Raw genomic sequence first — 25,616 nt, 5'->3', positions numbered from 1 at the left:
TGGCCAAGAGGCCAGATTAGGAAGACCACGAGGTCACCTCCTTCCTTGGGCACACCAAAATTACAACTATTTACAGAGCGACTATCCAGGAAATCAGAAAAGATTTTCTGCAACTAAAGACATAAAGAAGGAACCACTATGAGACAGGCAGGAGGGGCAGAGATGTGGTATAATCAAGACCCACACCCTTGGGTAGGTGACCCACAAACAAGAGGATAATTACAATTGCAGAGGTTCTCTGCAAGGAGCAAGGGGTCTAACTCCCACGTCAGGATCCTAGACTGGAGGTCCTGTCCCAGAACATCTGGCTTTGAAGGGCAGCAGGGCCCTTAAAGACTGGTACCTGGAAACTATAAGACATTGATGAAAGAAATTGAAGATGACACAAATGGAAAGATACACTGTGCTTATGGACTGAAAGAATCAATATTGTTAAAATGACTATATTACCCAAGGCAATCTACAGATTCAGTGCAATCTCTATCAAAACAACAATGCCATTTTTCACAGAACTAGGACAAATAATTCTGAAATTTTTATAGAAACACAAAAGACCCTGAATAGCCAAAACAAACTTGAGAAAGAAGAATCTGGAGCTATCGCACACCCTGATTTCAAAATTACAGGGAATTCCCTGAGGTTTGGTGGTTAGAACGTTGCACTTTCACTGCCAAGGCCATGGGTTCAATCCCTGGGCAGGGAACTAAGATCCCACAAGTCGTGCAGTGTGGCCAAAAAAAACCCCCAAAACCCAAACAAACAAACAAACAAAAGCTATGGTAATCAAAACAGTATGGTACTGGCACAAAACTGGCATGTAGATCAATGGAACAGAATAGAGAGACCAGAAATCAACCCACACTTATATCGTCAATTAATCTACAACAAAGAAGGCAAGAGTATACAATGGGGAAAGACAGTCTCTTCAATAAATGGTGTTGGGAAAACTAGACAGCTACATGCAAAAGAATCAAGCTGAATTACTTTCTCACACCATGTACAAAAATAAAATTAAAATGGATTAAAGACTTAAATTTAAGACCTGAATCCAATTAAACTCCTAGAAGAAAACATTGGCAGTAGGCTCTTTGACATCTGCCTTAGTGATGTATTTTTGGATATGTCTCCTTAGGCAAGGGAAACAAAAGCAAAAATAAACAAATGGAACAGCATCAAACTAAAAAGCTTTGGCACAGCAAAGGAAACTATCAACAAAACAAAAAGACAGCCTAATGAATGGGGAAAGATAGTTATAAATGATATATCTGCTAAAGGGTTAATATCCAAAATGAAGAAGACATACAAACCAACATCAAAAAAACAACCTGATTAAAAAATGGACAGAGGACCTGAACAGACTTTTTTCCCGGAGAAGATGTACAGATGGCCTACAGATACATGAAAGATGCTCAACGTCACACTAATCATCAGGGAAATGCAAATCAAAACCACAATGAGGGCTTCCCTGGTGGCGCAGTGGTTGAGAGTCTGCCTGCCGATGCAGGGGACATGGGTTCGCGCCCCGGTCCGGGAAGATCCCACATGCCGCGGATCGGCTGGGCCCGTGAGCCATGGCTGCTGAGCCTGCGCGTCCGGAGCCTGTGCTCCGCAATGGGAGAGGCCACAATAGTGAGAGGCCCGCGTAAAAAAATAAAAATAAAAAAAATTAAAAAAAAACCACAATGAGATATCACCTCATACCTGTCAGAATGGCTATCATCAAAAAGACAACAAATAGTAAGTGCTGGCAAAGATATGGAGAAAAGGGAACCCTTGTGCACTGTTGGTGGTATTGTAAATTGATGCAGCCACTATGGAAAACAGTATGGATATTCCTCAAAAAATTAAAAGTAGAACTGCCATATGACCCAGAGAACAAATGGGTGGTTGCCAGAAGGGTTTGAGGTGTGGGTGAAACAGGTGAAGTGAATTAAAAGGCACAAACCTCCAGTTATATAATAAATAAGTCACAGGGATGTAATATGCAGCATAAAGAATATGGTCAATCATATTGTGATAAGTTTGTAGGGGGATAGATTGTTACTAGACTCATCACGGTGATTATTTCCTAATACATGAAAATGTCAAATCATTATGTAGTACATTTGAAACTAACATAATATTGTACATCAACTATATTTCAATTAAAAATGCTTGGGAGAAGGAAACATTTTTCTTAGAAACTTTAGAATTCTAAGTTGGACATTAAAACTGGAATTACCACTACCAACTTAATTTCCAAAACATTCAGATTGTCACTAAAGCACCCCTTCATTTGACTGAATTTAAAATTGAATTCTAGCTGAGCTCTGACTTAACAACTTTTAGTATTACACCATAGTGAAAAATACATCTAGTTGTGATGAAGACTGAATTTTGTGTGGAATGAACAACTAGATAGAGCTATCATGATCTAAGGGAGATGTTATATGAAGGGATTCCATGGGGATAGAATGACCTTGTATTATCATTTCAGTGTACTGCATCACTCCAGCTTGAGCATGCTCCCTCTGGGTGGCACTTACATTGTCTTGGGTTTCGGAGTAAACCTCTGAGCACTTTTGAACTTTGGTCATAGAATGTTTCCAGCAAAGCCGATGTCCTCTGCCGATCCAAAAACCCCACCTAAGCAGAAAGTTGGCAATTAGTTGTTACAGGAGATTTGAAATTTTTATGTAGATGGAATATTGAAGATTTTATCATTACCACCAGCACCGTAATCATGTAAGTAAAAGCTGCAGAGTCAAAATCAGGAAAGTTATATCTTGCCTTTAAGCTTATACTCTACTTCCCCTTTCTGTAACACTTAGTAGCTGCATAAATACTTGTTGTTACTTACTTAATTGCTAAAACCAATATATAATGTTCAGTTCTTATCTAATCTGACCTGAGTATGACATTCGGAACAATTAATTGCTTCTACTTGTTCTTTTTTTGCATTGTTTTTATTTCAAGAAAAATTTCAATTAGAGAAAAATATAGAAAATGATAAAACTAACACTTGTGTTCCCAACACCCAGAAATTATGTTTGTTAACATTTTATGTATGTACTTTAAATACTGATATAATACATGTTCCCTTGCTTTTATTTACTCAGCACTGAGATATGATTCATGTATTTAAGGAAATATATTTTATTTCTTTAATTGATGCATGGTATTCTATAATATGAAAACATCCTAATTTTTAAAAACACCCCTCTATGGATCAGCATTTAGATTATTTCCAGTATTTTGATACCAAAATAATGTTGCAGCGGATATCCTTATATACATCTCTTTGTATACATATGTAAACATTTCCTTAGGGTAAATAAACAAAAGTGTAATTAACGAATTGTGTATAATGTGCATTTTCAACTTTAGTAGTTATTGCCAAATAGCTCTACAAAACACCTATACCAATTTACATTCTCACCAGCACTGAATGAGGATATAATTTCTCCATATCCATGCCAATATTTGATATTGTTAGAGTTTATAATCTGATGGATAAAAAATGGTATCTAATTATTTTAATTTGCATTTCCCTGATTATTAGTGAGATTAAATATATTACATTTTCATATGTTTATTATGTACTTGGGTTTCCTGATCAATGAATGGCTTTTTTTTTTAAGATTTTTTTGATGTGGACCATTTTTAAAGTCTTTATTGATTTTGTTACAATCTTGCTTCTGTTTTATGTTTTGTTTTTTTGGCCACGAGGCATGTGGGATCTTAGCTCCCTGACCAGTGATTGAACCCGTACCTCCTGCATTGGAAGGGGAAGTCTTAACCACTGGACGGCCAGGGAAGTCCCCCAGTGAACGGCTTTTTCTTGTCCTTTCCCATTTTTTCAGTTGGCATGAGTAGTCTGTTTCTTATTAACTTATAAATTTTTGATAATGATCATTCTGTTATCTATATAGCAAATAGTCTTTCTCAGTTTATCTTTATCAGTGTCAGTTAATCTCTTATTTACTTAACTTTTGGTGAGTTTAGCCATATCAATGTTCTAAATTTTTTTTTTTTTTTTTATTTTTATAAATTTATTTATTTATTTTTGGCCGCTTTGGGTCTTCGTTGCTGTGCGCAGGCTTTCTCCAGTTGCGGCGAGCGGCGGCCACTCTTCGTTGCGGTGCGTGGGCCTCTCATTGCAGTGGCCTCTCCCGTGGCGGAGCACCGTCTCTAGGCGTGCGGTCTTCAGTAGTTGTGGCACGCGGGCTCAGTAGCTGTGGCTCACGGGCTCCAGAGCGCAGGGTCAGTAGTTGTGGCGCACGGGCCCAGTCGCTCCGCAGCATGTGGGATCTTCCTGGACCAGGGCTCGAACCCGTGTCCCCTGCATTGGCAGGCGGATTCTTAACCACTGCACCACCAGGGAAGCCCCAATGTTCTAAATTTTGAAGTAGTCAAATGCATCAATCATTTCCTCTATGGTTTGTGCTTACTTGCTGTATTCTTTAGGAAGTATTACCTATACTGAGGTCAAAAGGCATGCTCTATATCTGCTTCTAAAACTTTAAAAATTTTGTTTTCCATATCTAGGTCTCTGATCAGATGGAACTTATTTTTCCTCATTAAGGAGACTGAAATCTAATTTTATTTTTTTTCCAATATGGAAGCCAATCATCCCAATATCATTTATTGATTAGTCCCTTCCCACTAGTTTACATCCATGTTATACACTAAATTCCCACATTCTCATGGGTCTGATGCCAGGTTCAATATTCTGTTAATATAACTTTATTTTTATAAATCAGGAAAATTCTCCCCAACTTGTTCTTCTTTTTAGAATTGTTTTTGCTATATTTGGACCTTCATTTTTCCATACAAGTTTTAAAAACTAAAGCTTTGAAAAATAACATAAAGAAAAGTACACAAATAATAAGCGCATGGTTTTATGAATTATCACAGTATAAACATACACATGAGCTGTTTCTCAAAGGAGAATAGTTAACTTTAGTAGAAGGCATGGTTTTGCTCCAAAACTTGAGGGATCTACATTGTGATTCTACTATTGCAACTTGCGATAGCTTTCTAATTTGCTCTGTTCATTTCAAGTACTGTAGGGTCTTCTAGGTGATAAGGCACAAGATAAAGAAGAGGCTTTGTAATGCAGCCTAGAAAGCCTACAAGACCTTTTCTTGCTCTGGGACCCCCTTTGCCAGCTGATGGCTCAGTTAACACAAAAGAGCAGCACAGATTGATACAAATGTGGTAAAGGTTGTTCCTAAAATGTAAAAAGGTCCAATAAGCATTATGCTTCTTTCTTAGTGGTAGGTGGCACAGGATATGGCAATTTGCCCCGTATTTGAAACAGATATCCTGTCATGCTTCCACCTACTGGAAGCTAAAAATTTTACCAACATAGAAAACACTGAATTTTTATGGTTTTTATCTTCCACACTCTGACACACATGGAACTTACCAAGGCATCTAATGCTTCTTCCAGCTCATCCAATCCAATCACCACAATGGAAACCATCAAGGTGGTGAACTGTATGATGTTCTATGATATGTCAACACAATCAATGTCTCTGCATACTAAATTATGATAGAAAGAAAAAGAGCTGCCTTAGCCCTATGCCAAGGCAGTGAAAGGATACTGCTGTTCCTAATAGGTGAAATCAAGCTTCTTTTGTTGGTCCTTGCAAACTGCTCTAGAGAAAATAGTAGTTGCCAGATCAGTTGTTGTGAATGATGGATCTGTGTCAATTTGGTCCAAAAAAGGTTCCACATCTTGAATAGCAGCTGCAAATGGTGTTAGTGTAATCTACAAATATTCTTCAAGATCTACCTACCTTCTGCATAGGCAAAACAGAAGAACTAGATAAGAATGCTATTTTCTGAATCCTTCATATCACTAATATATTTTCATATCTAATCTTTGTGGAATTGTTTTTTTTTAATTTGTTTTTGTTATCCGTTTATTTTTTACCATTTTGGCAGGCAGAGAAAGTTCACCATGATAGCCTTCAGCCCCTAATTTGTGAGAACTCTGCTAGTTGCTATACATGTCTATTCCAGTTGTACATTCAAGAACCAGAAATAAATATAGCTAGGTCCCGCAGATTAACTGGGTCTATGATATAACCTTGGACCAAAACAGCATTTATCACCTGACATGCATAAGCCCTAACTTTAACCAAATGGTCCACTGGGGCACTTTGGGATACCAGGGATTAGTGTTAACTTGGAGTCTGGTAATCTCTGAAAGTCTGGTGGGATATTTCCTTTTTTCCAATGCATATTCACCCTAGTAAAGGGCTACATACCCTTTGAGGAAGGCTTGAAGTAAGATCTAGACTATATGCTCATAGCAGAATTCTTCCTCAAGAAGGCCAGCCTCCACTTCAACCAAAGCCTTCTGGGTGTATCAACTGATTGTCTACGAACTGGATAAGAAGCCAAAACTCTCCATTGTGGTGTCTCATCTCATGTTTCTGGCCCCACAGTTAGAGCTTTTCGGTAAATAGTTCTAGTAATAATTTAGTAGATATCCTACCTATGTAATTCCTAAGAAAATCATGATCGCTACAGAAAATCTATGAGTCAAAACATTCATATGGCCACTTTAATTTCTGCTGTTCATTGTGGTAATTCCAATCATACGTTCAGGAACTAGGTAAAAAACCACAGTATGAGTCATAGACAAATAAGGCCTATTATAATATGGCCTTTAACCTTGGGCATTAAGTCAAAATACCATTTATCTATGATATTAACTTTGACCAGTAGACTCTAACTCTGGTAGTTAAATGCCACTTGTCTTCTAGGAATCCCATCAGTTCATTGAAACCAGAAAGCCCACTTCAATGCCACTATCTCCTACCATCATTCCCAACCTACAGAGGACAGCTACCTCTGTAGGGATGTTAGTGCTCCCGTCATTAATGGATTTCTCAGGGATTGTCACCTGGGCACTCTTGGGGAATAGGATGAAGGTAAATATGGGTAGGCTACCTATTAGAAATCAACTTTGTCAATTTTACAAGCCTTTGGATTTATTCCTTTATAGCATGCCATGAAGGCTCTAGCATCTCAATCTCATTGAATGCAGGCTGTATTTGAGTCAAGGTTATAGTTAATCTACCAAGAAAACTGTTAAAACCATTTCCAAGATACTAAAAATATTACTGCTTAGCAAATCTTCTAAGTATAATGATATTGATAAATCTGGGCTAATCCAAAGTTATATCCATCCTCCTAAGTCTAAAAGGTTTATAATCAGGAATTCTCTGCCGGCCCAGTGGTTAGGACTTTACCTTCCACTGCAGGGGGCATGGGACCTTCCACTGCAGGGGGCATGGGTGTGATCCCTGGTTGGGAACTAAGATCCCACATGCCACGTGACGTGGCCAAAAAAAAATTGTTATAATCAATTCCCACACATGTTCCCCAAGTTTCTGCTGCTATGAATTAGCAAAAACTTGCTATTCTCCTGGAATACTAACAATCACCTTTCTCTACAGATTTGACTAGTCCTCTTGGGGCATGCTGAGATCTGACTTTTGGGTCTAAAGGCAATGGATGATACACAGGTGGGCCTTAAGGAAAATAGCTAATTGCCCCAAGTGATGTTATAGGTTCTGTAAGGAAAGAAAAGCTTATATCCTCAAAAAAAGGAGAGAAGGGATTGCTTTTGCTGCCAAGGGAGTCTTTAGGGAGGTTTGTGGCACAAGTCTCAGCTTCCATCCAAATGTAACCATTCCAAGTCTCAGGATCTCTCTATTTTCCAAGCAATGTGCTGACTTTCACATGAGAGACTTATGAATTTGGCTTATGTTTTCATTCTGTCCCATTAAACTTGAGGGCTGATTTTTTAAAATCTATATCTGCTCTGAAGCTACAAGAAATAGAGATTCCTTTAGAGTCATCATGGACATTTTCTGGTTTTGTGACTGCAACTTGAGCTGAGCATTTAAAGCCCTGAGCTTGTCTTTTGCTTTCTATAATCTCTCCAATACAGTGAGATGAAGCTCAACCACCGACAGCCCTTGTAGTCAGCACTATTACAATTATGATAAAATGCAGCAGCCACTTGGTGTCTTAAAGCCCAAGGCACTTCATCCCAAGCAACCATAAGTGGTCGTTTAAAATTTTTTTCATTGAGGAATAATAAATATGCAATAAAGGGTATACATCTTAAATGTTCAGCAGAATAAATGTTTACCTATCTATATACTGTGTAAACATTACTCAGATAAAGATATAGAACATTTTTATCATCACTAGAAGGCTCCTTCATGGTTTCTGTTAGTCAATAATTCTCCCAAAGGTAGTTATTATTCTGATATTTATCACTATAGATTAGTTTATCTGTTATTGTATTTCATATAATTGGAGTTATATATGACATTTTGTGTCTTTTTTTGTTCAACATTTTATCTGTGAATGTTATTCATGTTTCATTTGACTGTAATTCTTTTTTCATTGCTACACAATATTCTACTGTATGAATACATATATGAAATTTTATTTAATCATTTTATTGTTTATGTACATTTGTATTGTTTTTAGTTTTTGACTATTATGAACATTTTTTGGCTTTTTTGGTCAATTTCAATGAAACATAATTTACATCCAGTAAAATGCATCAATTTAAAGTGTACAGGGCTTCCCTGGTGGTGCAGTGGTTGAGAGTCCACCTGCCGATGCAGGGGACACGGGTTCATGCCCCGGTCTGGGGAGATCCCACATGCCGCGGAGTGGCTGGGCCCGTGAGCCATGGCTGCTGAGCCTGCGCGTCCAGAGCCTGTGCTCCGCAATGGGAGAGGCCACAACAGTGAGAGGCCCGTGTATTGCAAAAATAAAATAAAATAAAATAAAAATAAAGTATACAGTTCAGGGACTTCCCTGGCAGTCCAGTGGTTAAGACTTCGCCTTCCAATGGAGGGGATGCAGGTTGGATCCCTGGTCGGGGAGCAAGGTCCCACATGCCTTGAGGTCAAAAAACCAAAATATAGACCAGAAGCAATAATGTAACAAATTCAATAAAGACTTTTAAAACGGTCCACGTCAAAAAAAATCTTTAAAAACAGTGTACAGTTTAATGAGTTTTGATAGTGTATACACCCAAGTAACTACCACCACAATGAAGAGAAAGAACATTTTCATGAAACCGAAAGTTCTCTCGTGCCACTTTGCAATCAGTCCCCTCTACTCATGGCCCCAGAAAACTACCAATCTGCTTTCTACTGTTGTAGACTAGTTTTCTGTGTTTTAGATTTTCATATAATGAAATCATGTAGTGTGTTCTCTTCTGTGACTGCCTTCTTTCACTTAGCATAATTTTTTTTTTTTTTTTTTTTGCGGTACGAGGGCCTCTCACTGTTGTGGCCCCTCCCGTTGCGGAGCACAGACTCCGGACGCGCAGGCTCAGCGGCCATGGCTCACGGGCCCAGCCGCTCCGCGGCATGTGGGATCTTCCCGGATCGGGGCACGAACCCGCGTCCCCTGCATCGGCAGGCGGACTCTCAACCACTGCGCCACCAAGGAAGCCCCATAATATTTTAAAAATTCCTCAACGTTATAATATATATCAGTAGTTATTCTCTTTCATTGATGAGTAGTAATTCCACTGTGTGGCTATACTACCGTGTGTTTATCCACAAGTTATGGACCTCTGGGTTGTTTCCAGTTTCGAGCTGTTACGAATGAGGCTGTTAAGAACATTAAATATGTCTTTGGGTATACATATGTTCAGGTTTCTCTCATTCCATTTTATTTCTCCTAGGTAAATATCTCGGAGTGGAATTGCTGGTTGATGGGTCATATGGTAAGTATATGTTTAACTTTTTAAGAAACCACCAAACTGGGAATTCCCTGGATGTCCAATGGTTAGGACTCCCAGTGCTTTCACTGCCGAGGGCACGGGTTCAATCCCTCGTCGGGGAACTAAAATCCTGCAAGCTGTGTGGTGTGGACAAAAAAAAAGAAAGAAAGAAAGAAACCACCAAACTGTTTTCCAAAGTGGTTGTTCCATTTCTATCAGCAATGTATGAGAATGCTGGTTGCTCTACATCTTTACCAACACTTGGTATTGTCAGGCTTTTTAATTTTAGTTACTCTAGTGGGTGTAATTTTTATCTCATAGTGGTTTTAATTTGCATTTCTCTATGACTATTGACACTGAACATATCTGCATGTGCTTACTGGACATACATATATCTTCTTTCCTGAAAGTTAAAAATAAAATCCATGGCATTTTGATTAGATTGTTTCATTAAGTTGTAGGAGTCCTCTATGCACTCTGGACACACAACTTTTGTCATTAAATCTATTGTAAATATTTTATCCCAGTCTATAGCTGTCTTTTCATTTCCTCAATAGTGTCTTTCAGAGAACAGAATTTTAAATTTGGTGAAGTCCATTTTATCAAATATTCCTTTAAGGTTCATGTTTTCTTCTGGAAGTTTGTGATTTTAAACATTTAGGTCTAAAGGCAATTTCAAGCTTATTTTTATGTTTGGTGTGAGGCAAAGCTTGGAGTACAACTTGCCCCCCCCACCCCAAAGTCGGTAGCCAGTTTTTCCAGCACCATGTGTTGAAAAGATTATCCTAGGAACCTCTGTTGAAAATCAACTGACCACGTACATGTGGTTACATTTCTTGCTATTTGGTTCCACTGATCTATTTGTCTGTTCTCACGCCAATACCATGCTGTTTTGATTTCTGTAGATATATACTAAATCCTTAAATCAGCTAGTGTAAATTTTCCAACTTTGTTCTTTTTCAAAATTATTTTGGCTACTCTGCATCCTTTGAAATTCATGAACATTTTAAAATTAGCCTTGTCAATTTCTATAAATAAGCTTACTAGGATTTGGATTGGAATTGTGCTGAATTTATAGATCAATTTGGGAACTGACTAAACACAGTGAGTCTTTTGATTCATGAGTATGGTCTCTGAGAGAAATGAGGACTGGTCTCTTCAATGAATTAGGTTTTTTATTTCTCTCAGTAATGTTCGGTAGTTTTCAGTCTATGGGTATTGTATATACTTTGTTCAATTTATCTGTATTTCATGTGTGTGATTTAGGCATTTAAAATTTTCATTTTCCAATTGCTCATTGCTAGTATATAGACATACAATTGATCTGTATGTATTGACCTTACGTCCTGAAGCCTTACTAAATTCATGTATATGTTCTAGTGAATTCAATTTTTATATCCCTTAGGATTTTCTACATAGAAGATCATGTAATATTGAATTAAGAGGATTTCTTTTTCTTTTCATGCCTATTTCACTGGCTAGTACCTCCACTACAATGTTAAATAAAAGGGGTGAGGATGGACATCCTTGCCTTTTCCCTGATATAAGGAAGAAATCATTAATTTTTTCACCATTAAGTATAACTGTAGGCTTTCCATGGATGCTCCTTAACATTTTGAAAAAAATTCTATTTCTAGTTTGCTGAGAGGTTTTTAAAAAAAATCATGAATGTGTGTTGAATTTGGTCAGATGGCCATATAGTTTTTCTTTTTTTAGTTTCTTAATATGGTTAATTGCCTTGATTGAATTTTGAATATTAAACCAATCTTACATCCCTGGATTACACTCCACTTGATCTTAATATATTACTTGTTTAATATATTGCTGAACTAATTTGCTAAAATTAACTTAAAGATATTTGTATCTTGCTCATGGAAGATATTAGCCTACAGGTTTTTTTTTTTCCTTGAGATAGTTTTGTCTGGCTTTTATATCAGAATAATCATGGTCACATAAAATGAGTTGGAAAATGTTCTCGCTTCTATTTTCTGGAAGACTTTGTGTGGGTCTGGAATTATTTCTTCCTTAAATGTTTGCTAGGACTCAGCAGTAAAGCCTCTTGGCCTGGAGTTTTGTTTGTGGAAAGGTTTTTAATGACATTAATTTCTTTATACATATGAGAGTATCTAGGTTTTCTATTTCTTTTCGAGATAGACTTGGTAATTTGTGTCTGTCAGAGAATTTGTCCACTCAATCTAAGTGGCAAATTTATTGGCATAAAGTTGTTCATAATGTTCCCTCATTGTCTTTTTATTTTATTAAAAAAATTTTTTTTCTTTTAATATTTTTGGGCCATGCCACACGGCATGAGGGGTCTTAGTTCTCTGACCAGGGATTGAATCCATAACTCCTGCAGTGGAAGGGCGGAGTCTTCTTATTTATTTTCTTCCTTCCTTCCTTCCTTTTTTTGTTGGCTGCGTCTGGTCTTAGTTGAGGCACGCGGGATCTTTCTTTGCTGCATGCGGTCTTCTCTCTAGTTGTGGCGCAGGCTCTTCTAATTGTGGCGTGCAGGTTTTCTCTCCCTAGTTGTGGTGCATTGACTCCACAGCGCGTGGGATCTGTGGTTTGCAGCACGTGGGCTCTCTAGTTGAGGCACGCAGGCTCAGTAGTTGTGGCACAGGCTTAGTTGCCCCGTGGCATGTGGGATCCCAGTTCCCTGAATACCAGGGATTGAACCCGCATCCCCGGCATTGGAAGGCGGATTCTTTACCATTGGACCACCAGGGAAGTCCTGGAAGGGCAGAGTCTTAACCACTGGACTGCCAGGAAAGTACCCCCCCGCCCCATTGTCTTTCCGTTGCGGAGCACAGGCTCTGGACGCGCAGGCTCAACAGCCATGGCTCACGGGCCCAGCCGCTCCGCGGCATGTGGGATTTTCCTGGACCGGGGCACGAACCCGTGTCCCCTGCATCGGCAGGCGGACTCTCAACCACTGCGCCACCAGGGAAGCCCCCGCCCACTTTTTGACTGGGTTGTTGTTTTTTTGATATTGAGCTGCATGAACTGTTTGGAGATTAATTCTTTGTCCGTTGCTTCGTTTGCAAATATTTTCCCACATTCTGAGGGTTATCTTTTTGTCTTGTTTATGGTTTCCTTTCTTGTGCAAAAGCTTTAAGTTTAATTAGGACCCATTTGTTTATTTTAGACTGATCTTATTTTCTTATATAAGCACTCAAAGCTATAAATTTCTAAGCACTTCTTTAGTGGCATTTCTCTAATTTTATTACATTGTGTTTTACTTATCACTCAGTTTCAAATATTTCCTAATTTCTCCTGTGATTTTTTTTTCCTCATGGGTTATTTAGAAGTGTTTCTAAATATGTGGGGATTTTCCAACTATCTTTCTCTTATTGATTTCTAACTTAATTCTGCTGTAGTCAAAGAGCGTACACAGTGTGATTTTTTTTTTTTTTTGGCGGTACGAGGGCCTCTCACTGTTGTGGCCTCTCCCGTTGCGGAGCACAGGCTCCGGATGCGCAGGCTCAGCAGCCATGGCTCACGGGCCCAGCTGCTCCACGGCACGTGGGATCTTCCCGGACCAGGGCACGAACCGGCATCCCCTGCATCGGCAGGCGGACTCCCAACCACTGCGCCACCAGGGAAGCCCTACAGTGTGATTTTAATTCTTTTAAATTTATCAAGATCTGTTTCATGGTATAGCATGTGATCATCTTTGTGAATGTTTCAAGTGCAACTGAAAAGTATGTTTTTCTGCAGTTGTTGAGTTGAATGATCTATAACACTCAAAGTCAAGTTGGTTGACAGCATTTTTGAAGTATTTTATACCCTCGCTGATTTTCTGTCTACTTGTTCTATCAACTGCTAAGAAAGTAGTGTTTAATTCTCCAATTGTAATTGCAGTTCTGTCATATTTTGCTTCATGTACTCTGAAACTCTATTAGGTGTATAGACAATTAGAATTATTATGTCTTCTTATCAAATTGACCCCTTTATCATTATACTGTAGCCCTCTTAATCCTTGGTAATACTCCTGTTCTGAAGGCTCCTTTGTCTTATACTAAAGTAGCCAAAAGATTTATCTTTTTCCATACCTTTACTTTTAAACTATTTGTATCTTTATATTGGTTTTATCCAGCCTCACAATCTCTGTCTTTAGACTGCAGTGTTTAGTCCATATTCATTTAAGTAATTATCACTATGGTTAGCTTTAAATAGACCATCTTGCTACTTGGCTTTTTTGTTTGTTTTTGTCCCATTTCTTCTTTCTTCTTTCTTCTTCCTTCTTCTTCTTCTTTCTCTTCCCCTTCCCCTTCCCCTTCTCCTCCTTCTTTCTTCTTCTTTCTTCTTCTTCTCCTCCTCCTTCTTCTTCTTCTTTCTTCTTCTTTTTCTTCTTTCTTCTTCTTCTTTCTTCTTCTTCTTCCTCTTCTTCCTCTTCCTCTTCTTCTTTCTCCTTCTCCTTCTTCTCCTCCTTCTCCTTCTTCTTCTTCTCCTCCTCCTTCTTCTTCTTCCTCTTTCTCTCCTTTTTTTGCTTCTTTTCCTGCCTTTTTAAAAAATAAATTTATTTATTTATTTTTGGTTGTGTTGGGTCTTCGTTGCTGCACGTGGGCTTTCTCTAGTTGAGGAGAGCGGGGGCTACTCTTTGTTGCGGTGCGCGGGCTTCTTGTTGCGGTGGCAGTGCAGGGGCTCTAGGCTTGCAGGCTTTAGTAGTTGTGGCACACAGCCTCAGTAATTTTGGCTTTCAGGCTCAATAGTTGTGGCACATGGGCTTAGTTGCTCCATGGCATGTGGGATCTTCCCGGACCAGGGCTCGAACCCGTGTCCCCTGCATTGGCAGGCAAATTCTTAACCACTGCACCACCAGGGAAGTCCCGTTCCTGCCTTCTTTTGATTATATTTTAATATTCCACGTTATTGCCACAATTGGTTTAATAGCTATACCTCTCTTTTTTCTAGTAATTGCTCTAAAATTTAACATTATGCATCTTTATCTTATTACAGTCTACTTTCAAATAATATTATATACTTTATGCCTAATGTAAGAAACTTATTTCTATTTTCTCCCATCCATTATTTTTGCTATTGTTGTCATACATTTCACTTCTACATATATTGTAAACTTCACAATACATTATTAGTTTTGCTTCAAAGAGTAAATGATCATTTAAATAACATTTTAAATGAGGAGAAAAGTCTTTTATAACCACTCAGGAATTTTCTTTTTCTCTCTCGCTGCTTCAGTTTGGATAGTTTCTATTGCTATGCCCTTATGTTTACTAATATTTTCTTCTTCAGTGTCTAATTTCATGCTAATCTTATGTAGTAAAGTTTTAATTTCACATATATATATTTTTTATCTCTAGGGGTTTAATTTGGAACATGGCTGGTTGAAACAAGAAGCTAGTGGATGGCACTGTGGATTCAAGATCCTGGTTAACACTTAAAAGATCATTGCTCCTCACTCAACAAAGCATGGCACTCTCTCTCTCTCTCGCTCTCTCTCTCTCTCTCTCTATATATATATATATATAATATATATATATAATATATATATGTATTTTTAAATTAATTAATTTATCTATTTTGGGCTTCATTGGGTCCTAATTGCTGCACATGGGCTTCTCATTGTGGTGGCTTCTCTTGTTGCGGAGCACGGTCTCTAGTTGCGTGGACTTCAGTAGTTGTGGCTCACTGGTTTCAGTACTTGTGGCTAACGGGCTCTGGAGCACAGGCTCAGTAGTTGTGGTACACGGGCTTAGTTGCTCTGCAGCATGTGGGATCTTCCCAGACCAGGGCTCAAACCCGTGTCCCCCTGCATTGGCAGGAGGATTCTTAACCACTGTGCTACCAGGGAAGCCCCAATATATATTTTTAATAGCATCCTCTGACTAAGAAGTAGTATTGCTTTTTTTTTTTCTAATGCTGTACCTAATTCTGAAAACTTCAACTGAATAAATATCTCAGAGGAGAATTTCTGCCTTTAAGGACCACTCTGAATGGTGGATTCTGAGCCTCATTCCAGTTAACCACATGTCTTGTTATAAACATTTCTCTACGCTCATGTAGCTATAGATATACAAACATGTGTACCAATGTATATGTACATTTTTGTTTGCTTTACAAAAATGGGATTTTATTACATACATTTCTCCATCTTTTACTTTTTTTTACTCATTAATAATATATAAAAATCCTCCAACTCAGCTGGTGTAGATCTATTCAATTTGTATAAAGGCTGCATGATATTCCAAGATGTAGATGTACCCTCATTTAAAAAACATTTCCCGGGCTTCCCTGGTGGCGCAGTCGTTGAGACTCCGCCTGCCGATGCAGGGGACACAGGTTCGTGCCCAGATCCGAGAGGATCCCACATGCCGCGGAGCGGCTGGGCCCGTGAACCATGGCCGCTGAGCCTGCGCATCTGGAGCCTGTGCTCCGCAACGGGAGAGGCCACAACAGTGAGAGGCCCGCGTACCGCAAAAAAAAAAACCATTTCCCTACAGATAAACATTCCCTTTATCTATCCCTCTCTCTGTTTTTCTTGTGTAAACAGTGCCATAGGAATCATCCTTGTACGTGTATTTTCTATCTACTGGTGCTTTTATTTCTTTGGGATAAAAATTTCAGGAATGGGATCACTTGGTTGAAGGATGTGTATAATTTTTAGTTAAATAGGTATATCCAGATTGCTTTACAAAGATATTATACTATTAAATTTTCACCAGGAATGTGTGAGAAAATGCCTTTCCTCTATCCCTACCAGCAATAGGTATTATCATTTTGTTTTTATTTATTTTTGGTATTGTAATTTTAAAATGTTTTTGCTCATCTGTTGAGTATGCAGTGATTCTACATATTCTATGTTCATATCCTTTGCCCATTTTTCTTTGGGGGCTTACACAGTGTCCTACCATCAAATAAAGGGGCAATTAGTTCAGTGCCAGTAGTACTTGTTGATTCTGACCATATGGAGTTCGTCCCACTGAATCATTTGGAAGTGGACCTTTTTTTTTTTTTTTTTTGGTGTTTTTTGTTAATGCCCATGGTTCTCCTTGTCCCAACTTCAAGTGTTGGACACTTCCTGGGGGTACTTCCAGAACTTTTACTGTCATCTCTGCACACCCACCCCCTTTACACACAGGTATTTAGGAACACTCATTATCTTTCCTCTAGCCACAGGAGTGGGACTACCCTCAGGCTCATCCACCTAGACCCCTCCTTCTGCAGTGGCTAACCTTCCTCTTTAGTGCCATGTTGCATTCAGGACTTCTCAATGAAGCTTGCAGTCTCTGAGCTACACCCAGGAAATGATGCATAATGATCATTATGCATAATGATGCCCTGGTGTTCTTAAATTTCTCCTCAACCTACTTGGAATTTCTAAGTGTCTATAATGTTGCCTTCAACATACAACCCTGGTTGGGGTATAAGGGTGTAATATCAGATATTAACTCTGACTTAGGGATCCAGGCAACCCCTAAGCAGTAGTCACAACCCCTCCAACCTCCTTCTCCCATCAGCTGGTCACAACTTCCCACTGACAGAAAAAGTGCTTTGATGTCATATTTTGCATTCTTCTTCACCCTATGATTCTCCATTCTTTCTCAAGATCCCAGTATTTTCAATTGAAAGTAGAGGCTTTTGAACTCTTGTCTCAGCTCCTCATTGAAAATTTTCAGAAACTCAATTAACTTCTTTGCTCTAGACTGTATCCTTCGAAGATCAGCACATAACTATTGTTTGAACGATGGGAAGAAAAGCAAAAAGCATAAGCAAACCTGAGTTATTCTTCTAAATATTATCCCACTGTGTGGGATATCCCACTATGTGAGGTAATGTTTTGTACTGCACATGAGTTGGTATTAAGTTGGCCAACAGAGAATAGTTGTTCTCCAGGCATTTGTCAGGGAGTAAAATCTTGACCCATGTTACCCAATATTTATTATTAGCTCTGTTAAAAGAAACAATTTTATAAGCTCTGTTAAAAGAAAAGAAAAGCACACAGACATTTCAGATTTTATAAAATATATTCCTGACAAGCCAAATTAGTAGGTATCTGAGAACCTAGACTGTAATGCATTGGCTCCTTTAAGAACTGCTTTTTCTGAATTGCGGTCAGGTGTGGTATCATTTACCTACAGGTAAGGTGGTTTTAAGAAACTGTTCTGGGCTTCCCTGGTGGTGCAGTGGTTAAGAATCCACCTGCCAATGCAGGGCACACAGGTTCGAGCCCTGGTCCGCGAAGATATCACATGCCACAGAGCAACAAAGCCTGTGTGCACAACTACTGAGCCTGCGCTCTAGAGCCCGCAAGCCACAACTACTGAGCCCTCGTGCCACAACTACTGAAGCCCATGTGCCTAGAGCCCGTGCTCCACAACAAGCCACCGCAATGAGAAGCCTACGCACTGCAGTGAAGAGTAGCCCCCACTCACTGTGACTAGAGAAAGTCCGCGCACAGCAACGAAGACCCAACGCAGCCATAAATAAATTAATTAATTAATTAAAAAAAAAAGGGCTTCCCTGGTGGCGCAGTGGTTGGGAGTCCGCCTGCCTTTGCAGTGGACACAGGTTCGTGCCCCGGTCCGGGAGGATCCCACATGGCGCGGAGCGGCTGGGCCCGTGAGCCATGGCCGCTGAGCCTGCGCATCTGGAGCCTGTGCTCCGCAACGGGAGAGGCCACAACAGTGAGAGGCCCGTGTACCGCAAGAAAAAAAAAAAAAAGGAAAGAAACTGTTCTAATAAAGTCATTTTTTCACTTATTGTACGTCCAGCATAAAGATGTTCACTTCATCACTTAGGGCCCCTTTAATGGGTACTTCCAGAAGAAACTCCTGACTATACTTTTTATCCCAAATTTTTGCACTTCTTCTTAGCTCCAGTTTATATTTATCTTAAAAGCATTGTCAGTAGTGTGTTTCGTCATGTTTCCCTTTCACATTCACTACTAGGAAGATTAGATTCAGACCTGTAGACAACCAGAGCAAATATTTAGGTCATTCTGGTATGCATTTTGGGCTTTGTTCCCAGCTTCACTTAGTATCCTGCCTCTTATTTTTTTCTTCTTTCACCCTACTTTTAATCTATGTTATTCTGTTGTATTTTATCTATTCTTATAAGCTTCCTTAAATCTTTTCAGTAACATGGGGATACAAACAAATAAATATAAGGTTCATAAACAAATATATTTCAGTAAAGTTTGTATCTATTTTTGCAAATCCATTTGGTATCCTGGCACACTAATGCCTTCCCAAATCCTATTTCTAGAAATACTTTATGATATAAATGTTTCTTGTTTTTAAGAAGCAGAATAAAATGTGGTAGGCTTTCTATTCCCAGCAGCTCTTTTCTATCGGAAGCCACCAGCAAAGAGAGTAAGCAAAAACAATTCTAAGCAACCTGTTCTTAAGAATGGGAAAGAAACTTAGGGACAAGTTATAAATCATGAAATACAGTGCCACTCGAGCGGTAATCTGTGATGAGAAAGGCAGAAATTGAGAATAACATCTAGAATGTTATAGCAACTTGAGAAAGTAAATGATAATAAATCAGATTTGAATCTGATAATAAAACGTGAATTGTATTTTGTATGTCCTTTTTCCCTCCTAGTAATCCATTTTCATCAGTCCACAACAGGTTGGATATTAAAAACATCACCACCACCACCAACAACCTAAAAACGGGTCCTTCATAACAAATAGTCTGAGAAGCACTGCTTTAAGGGTCTTACCTTACCTTCCCATGGTCACAATGTAAGAAGAGTTCAGCAAACATCTGTCTCCGCATGTCAGTTTTTATAACCTCCCTGAATTCATCTGCACAGTGGCAAAGGTGCTTAAGGAGCTCCTCAAACATTTCACTTTTAAAGCCTGCAATGTGAGAATAGATGAACTGTGGAGAAAAAGAGGATAAATGATTGATTTAAAACCGTGCTCTTTACTTGGATTTTTTCCAAGGATTCAGTTGATGTGCATGAAATTATTGACTGCAATTTTTTCCATATCATTTGCTTGTCACTTAGATAAAGTATTTTCCTGTTAGTGTTATTATACAAGGTTATGCTGCAGAGAGAGGTGATCAATACAGTCCCCAACACCATATACAAGCGGGACTAGATATTTTTGGAACAATTTCCCTCTAGATCACATCAGTCTTATATGGGAGCAGTTTTAACCTCACAGTATGAAATAGCAGCAGTCATAAAATGTGGCCTATAAATGAATAGCTCTAAAAATTGAATGTAGTTTTTCTTTTGATGTAGGGGATATAAGAGCACGTGTGCTCCAAGACTGGCTACATTTAATTATTGGAGTGAAGGGATGGGGAGAGTGGGTGGTTTTTTTATCTTCTGATTTTGCAATAAAGTATCCTTTGTCCATGATTTGTTTTTTCTTTTGAAAGTCTAGAATCTGAAAACACCTGTGCTCTTGGGCTATTCCTCTTGAGCCCTGTTGAATAGATTCCCAGAAGTGGGATTGCTTGCTTAGAAGGTAAACGCATCTGTACTTTTGGTAGGTTTTGACATCAGGCTTGTACCCTTTTGCACTCCCACCACTAATGAATGAGTGGCTGTTTCTCTTCAGCCTCATCATCAGTGTGTATTGCTTTCCACATTTCTGCTAATTTGATAGGTCAGGAACATTACAATCTTGATCTACACGTGACTGTAAGTATCTTGTGATAGAGAGCAGTGTATCAACCACTGGAAGAGTTTCTGAGTGAACTCCTCTTTAGGTGTTAGCCTACCTCACAAGTCAATGATTTCTTCCTCTGCCCCAAGCACAGTGGCAGTCAAATTTGTACTGAATGACCCTGCTTCCATAGCTAGAAATGATTAGGCCATGGGAGGATACTTATCCTAAACAAACTCATTCAGATTCTCTATACTGCGAATTGAGAATTAGGACTGGGGAATGGCCAACTGATCTCTGAGAGGGGCTGGACCTGTGAATGTAAACTTAAGATTTGTTGGGAGGCCAGATTTCTCCATGTGAACTAAGGATGCAGAAGAAGTCTGTACACAGAGACAGATGAAACAAAAAGCAGAGAGAAGAGAGTCTTGATGTTCTCCAACTCCCTACTCCAGTCTCTTCCTGAAGCCAGAACAAATTCCCGCCCTTGCTTTCTGCACATTGCATTTTCAGCTACGTTAGCTCAGGCTGGTTCCTGTTTCTTACAATTAAAGAATAACAACTAATACAGTTTGTTTGAAATGGAACATTTTGTTGGCATATTTCATTGACATAATCTTTGAAATGAAGATTATAGTCGATATTTCACTTCCTCATTAATATCATATAGGCAAATTTAGGATGTATTATGTAAGAGAAATATTAGACTTGAATCCATGCTAATGAATCATAAACCATCATTCAACTGGCTTAGAGATCAAAAGAGGAAAATTTAAACAGAGCAAAGGAGCTTTTCTAAATATTTCATTTCCTTAACTGCCTAAACAACCTAATTGTCATTATTCTTGATGGATTAGTGAGCATAATTAATTCTTTTCTGTTACTTGGGAAGCAGAATAGTATACCGGTTAAGACCTCACATTTTGTCTGGGGTCAAATCCCAGTTCCCATATTTACTGGTTGAGTAACCTGGGATGAGTCGCTGGACTTCCCAGTTCCTTAATTTGTTCCCTAATAGCTATCACAGTCGCTATCTCACTGGGTCATGGAGAGGACCCTGTATATGTACAGAGTATAGGTATTTCATGCAATAAGTTCTCTGCAGCCATCGCTCTTGTCTCCTTTTGAACTAGGTAAGAAATTGATCAAGAAGGTTTTCTTTATAAAATAAAAGTCCTCTCAGCTGACATACGTATCTTAGAAGGAAAAACTCAATGAGATCAGTGGTTCTCAAAGTGTGGTCCCTTGAGAGCTTGTTAGAAATGCAAATTTGGGGACGCTACTCCAAACCTACTGAATCAGAAACTCTGGAGTGAGAACTAGAATCTGTTTTTAGAAGCCCTCTGGGTGATTCTTATGCTCAAACTCACTTAAGTTTGAATTAGATGGTCTAAGGCAACTGGTCCTAAGTATACCAGTATTCTAAGATCCTATTGTTCAATCCTTAATGACTTTTTGCTTGAATAGTAGGTACTTTTCTAAATTACTGATAAGGTAGAATTTCCAAATAATTGACATTTTCTGGCAATATTGTGGCTCAGTGCTCTAATGCTGAAATAAAAATTACTGATTCATGAAAAGATTCATCTTGTTTTGTATTAAGCTTTTGGGAATTGACCTCAAAGCCATATGAATTTTCTGGCTGTGGGAATGCTATTAAATCAAGAATTAGTTTAACTGTTTCTCCAAGAGACACTTTAACATTCTAGATTTATAGCCTATGGCTTTTCTGAGTGAGCATATTCCGTAAGCATGGGCTATATGACATGAAAGACAACCAGATGCCAACTGAACTACAAATCAAATTCCAAATAGAACAATTATAGCAGTTTGCCAGTATCTCCTGTAAAAACAGAAAAAATGAAAACATATGGTAGCTTTTGTGTTTTCACATCCTCCCAAGGAATGAGTCAATTAATATCCATAAGTCCTGAAATAATTGCTTAGATGAATTTAAGAATATGATTAACTACTAATATCCTTCAGTTTAATCACTTTGTGAGCTGTTAAACATTAAAACTGTACTTAATTAAGTTGTCTGTGTGTGCTGGATCCCAACATAATGAATTCTAAGATTTTCCTTTCTGACAGGAAAATCAAAATGTTGAGAATGCAGTAAATGTCACACTTAACAGGTTGGTAGCTACTGTTAGATTCTACAGCCTTGGGATTCACACTTATTTAATTATAGACATACTGGAAGATTGATGAAGTAGGTGATCTGAGAGCAGTAGGAAGAAAACTATGTTTGGAGACTATTTATGTTAGGTATTAACTTCCAAATTGTGTTTGGAAGCCTTGGTAGTAAATAACGTTTTCAGAAATGTCTGCAAGCAAGAACTATAGAATATTGAAATACACATAGTATATTTGCTATCTATCATTGAAGAAGTGATATGTTCATATAGCATTTGGGCAGAAAATTAGCTTTCCAGTCTCAGACAGGGAACTTTTAAAAACAATTAATGCTAATTATATATTCAACAAAGCAGAAAAATGTTCTGATCTTTAAAAACTTTGCTTAACAAATGAATTGAACAAAGGCCTCATTTAATATCCAATAATACTAAAAGTGACAGACTGAAACACACAGTCTAACCCATACTGGTGAAAGGTGGCTTAGGCAACGTTATGGGTTTAGTGGTGTGCCCCCAAAATTCATATGTTGAAGGCCTAACCCCCAGCACCTCAGAATGTGACTGTATGTTGAGATAGGATCTTTAAAGAGGTAATTAAATTAAAATGAGGTGACTAGGGTGGGCCCTCATCTGACTAGTACCCTTAAAAAAAGAGGAAATTTTGGGACTTCCCTGGCGGGGAGCCCACTGTTTAAGACTCCCCACTTCCACTGCAGGGGGCACAGTTTCGATCCCTGGTCAGGGAACTAAGATCCTGCAAGCCGCACGGTGCAGCCAAAAAAAATTTTTTTTAAAAGAGGAAATTTGAACATGTACAGAGGGGAAGACCACGTGACGGTACAAGGAGAAGATGGCCATCTACGAGCCAAGGAGAGAGAGACTCTCAGAAGAAATCAACCCTGCCAATTTCTTGTCTTGGACTTCTAGCTTCCAGAACTGAGAAATTAAATTTCTGATGTTTAAGTCACCCAGTCTATGGTACTTTGTTATGGCAGCCCTAGCAAATTAATACAAACAATAAGGAATTGCTGATCAGACAGTTCCTTGAGTTGTGTGTTTCTTACAGTTGAAGACCACCTGGGAAGACACACACCAACTTGGAGGATAGTTTACCATAGGCTCTCCCATTTCCCTGGTTTAAAATTCCCTTGTTTCCTCCTAAGGTTTCCTCAGGTAGTTTCACAACATATTGCTGCCTCTACCTCTCCCAAAGCCATCATTCTTCCATCTTCTGTCCTTCTCTGCCATAGCTCAAAGCACATGGAAAACAAAATGAGCAAAACAAAACAAACAAAAATTACAAAATACAGTTGAACTAGAGAGAATAGAAAGCCACTCAGATGCATACCATCTCAAGGAAAATGCACAGCCTGGACTTAGTAGAATATGTTAAAGTATAATCTTTGGGTACAGCTGATGAAGCCTCTCTATTTAAAGTTTAAACTTTGAGCTGTGTCAGTTTGAAGGCCTCAGACTGTCTGATTGATATAAAACAACTGAGCATAAGGAAGTGACCATCTCAAAGCAGACCACTTTGGAGCAAGAACAAAGAATCCCATAAAAGAGAGTCTAGGCAGAGGCCTGGCTCTTATTTACACCTGGCCAAGGGATACACTGGTTCCTCAGTGTGGCAGAATCAAAACTTAACATCTGAATCCCACTGTATAGTAAATTGCAGTTTTGTATATAATTATTCTTAAGCCCATTTTATAATTCAGGTGTAGACCTCAGACTGCTTGAAGCCTATGTCTACTGAAGGATGCTGCTGGGAAACTGACCCTCAACCTTAGCCAGTTCCACAGTAAACAGGAAGGTGTTGGGTTGTTTTCACTTGTCCTTGGTGAGCAGGTAGATACGTGGAGATCATCCACAATGATCAGGTGGGAGATAAGGAAAAAGAAAAGCAAAGTAAGCAAAGTAAGCTCCTCAATTAGGGTGACCAACTGACTCACTTTGCCTGGAACTTTCCTGGTTAAGCACTGAAAGTCCCATATACTGAGAAATCCCTCAGTCCCAGGCAAACCAGGATGGTTTGAAACCCTCTACTCTGATTCATGCCAATAGTCTAATCCCTGTGGGGAACTCGAGGGATCCTCTGGAAGCATGCTGTGTTGTATCCTGCTTTATATAACAAACTTTCTCTGTAAGTATCTGTAAACGAAACTTTGCAGGCGTTGTGTCTGTGGCATCTTTTCATCTCCAATCCACTGGGACAAACATAAAGCAAACTATATAGAGAGTTATTATTCTGTGGTATGCATTCACCCATTCTTTATACTTCTGTTGTATTTAGATAATTACAAGATAAAGAACACCTAAACGTTTGTTACAAATAACTGGGAATGGTGAACACAAATGACAATCTGAGTCAAGATTCTGGTGCCTAGAGTGAGCAGAACTGATAAGTAGGCCACATACCCCTAGAGAATAGTTCTTTAAAAGGATTCACTCTTGTCTGAGAAATCTATACTTTGTATTACTTTGAGGCAACAGTTGCAGCAGTCCCCAACCTTTTTGGCACCAGAGACCGGTTTTGTGGAAGACAATTTTTCCATGGCGGGGGGTTGGAGGGAGGTTGGTTCAGGCGGTAATACAAGCGATGTGGAGCGGCAGATGAAGCTTCGCTGGCTCTCTGGCCTCTCACCTCCTGCTGTGCGGCCTGGGGGTTGGGGACCCCTGGTTTAGGGGACTAACTGTGAAACTGCATCAGGGAAAGAACATCCATCAGTCAAGGGCCGATTGCTAGTATCAGTAGAAATAGAAGTGTGTCAATCTCTGGACCCCCCAGAGGTGGGAAAGGATGATCTGCATTGATAAGAGGACAGCCTCCTTCAGTTCCTCACTGTGGGGTCTTCGGAGGCTCTCTTCTACCTGAGGCCATCCTTACCCTTTACTCCATGAACCTTGTCATACTAAAGGTCTCGTATATAGTCATCACCAATGGATTAGAAATAAGGAAGTTCCTTTCCCTGGTAGTGCATGGTGATGCCCTCTTCTTTTTTTTTTTTTTTTTTTTTTGCAGCACGTGGGCCTCTCACTGCTGTGGCCTCTCCCGTTGCGGAGCACAGGCTCCGGACGCGCAGGCTCAGCGGCCATGGCTCATGGGCCCAGCCGCTCCACGGCATATGGGAT

General features: G+C 39.2%; 1 protein-coding gene across 1 annotated transcript in view; it reads right to left on the bottom strand.

Moving 5' to 3' along the window:
- The window catches only part of EFCAB5 (EF-hand calcium binding domain 5), a 114,550-nt gene that overhangs the window by 37,814 nt on the left and 51,120 nt on the right, over nt 1-25,616 (bottom strand). The window contains exons 9-10 of the mRNA XM_033423317.2: nt 19,451-19,606; nt 2,526-2,625 (exon numbers count right to left, since the gene is read on the bottom strand). Coding sequence (XP_033279208.1) covers nt 2,526-2,625; nt 19,451-19,606 — 256 coding nt within the window. The remainder of the gene's footprint in view (nt 1-2,525; nt 2,626-19,450; nt 19,607-25,616) is intronic.

The sequence above is a fragment of the Orcinus orca genome, chromosome 19, assembly GCF_937001465.1.
Source record: "Orcinus orca chromosome 19, mOrcOrc1.1, whole genome shotgun sequence".
Lineage (NCBI taxonomy): Eukaryota > Metazoa > Chordata > Mammalia > Artiodactyla > Delphinidae > Orcinus > Orcinus orca.
The sequence above is the reverse complement of the archived record's forward strand: the minus strand, read 5'-3'. Positions and strand labels throughout refer to the sequence as shown.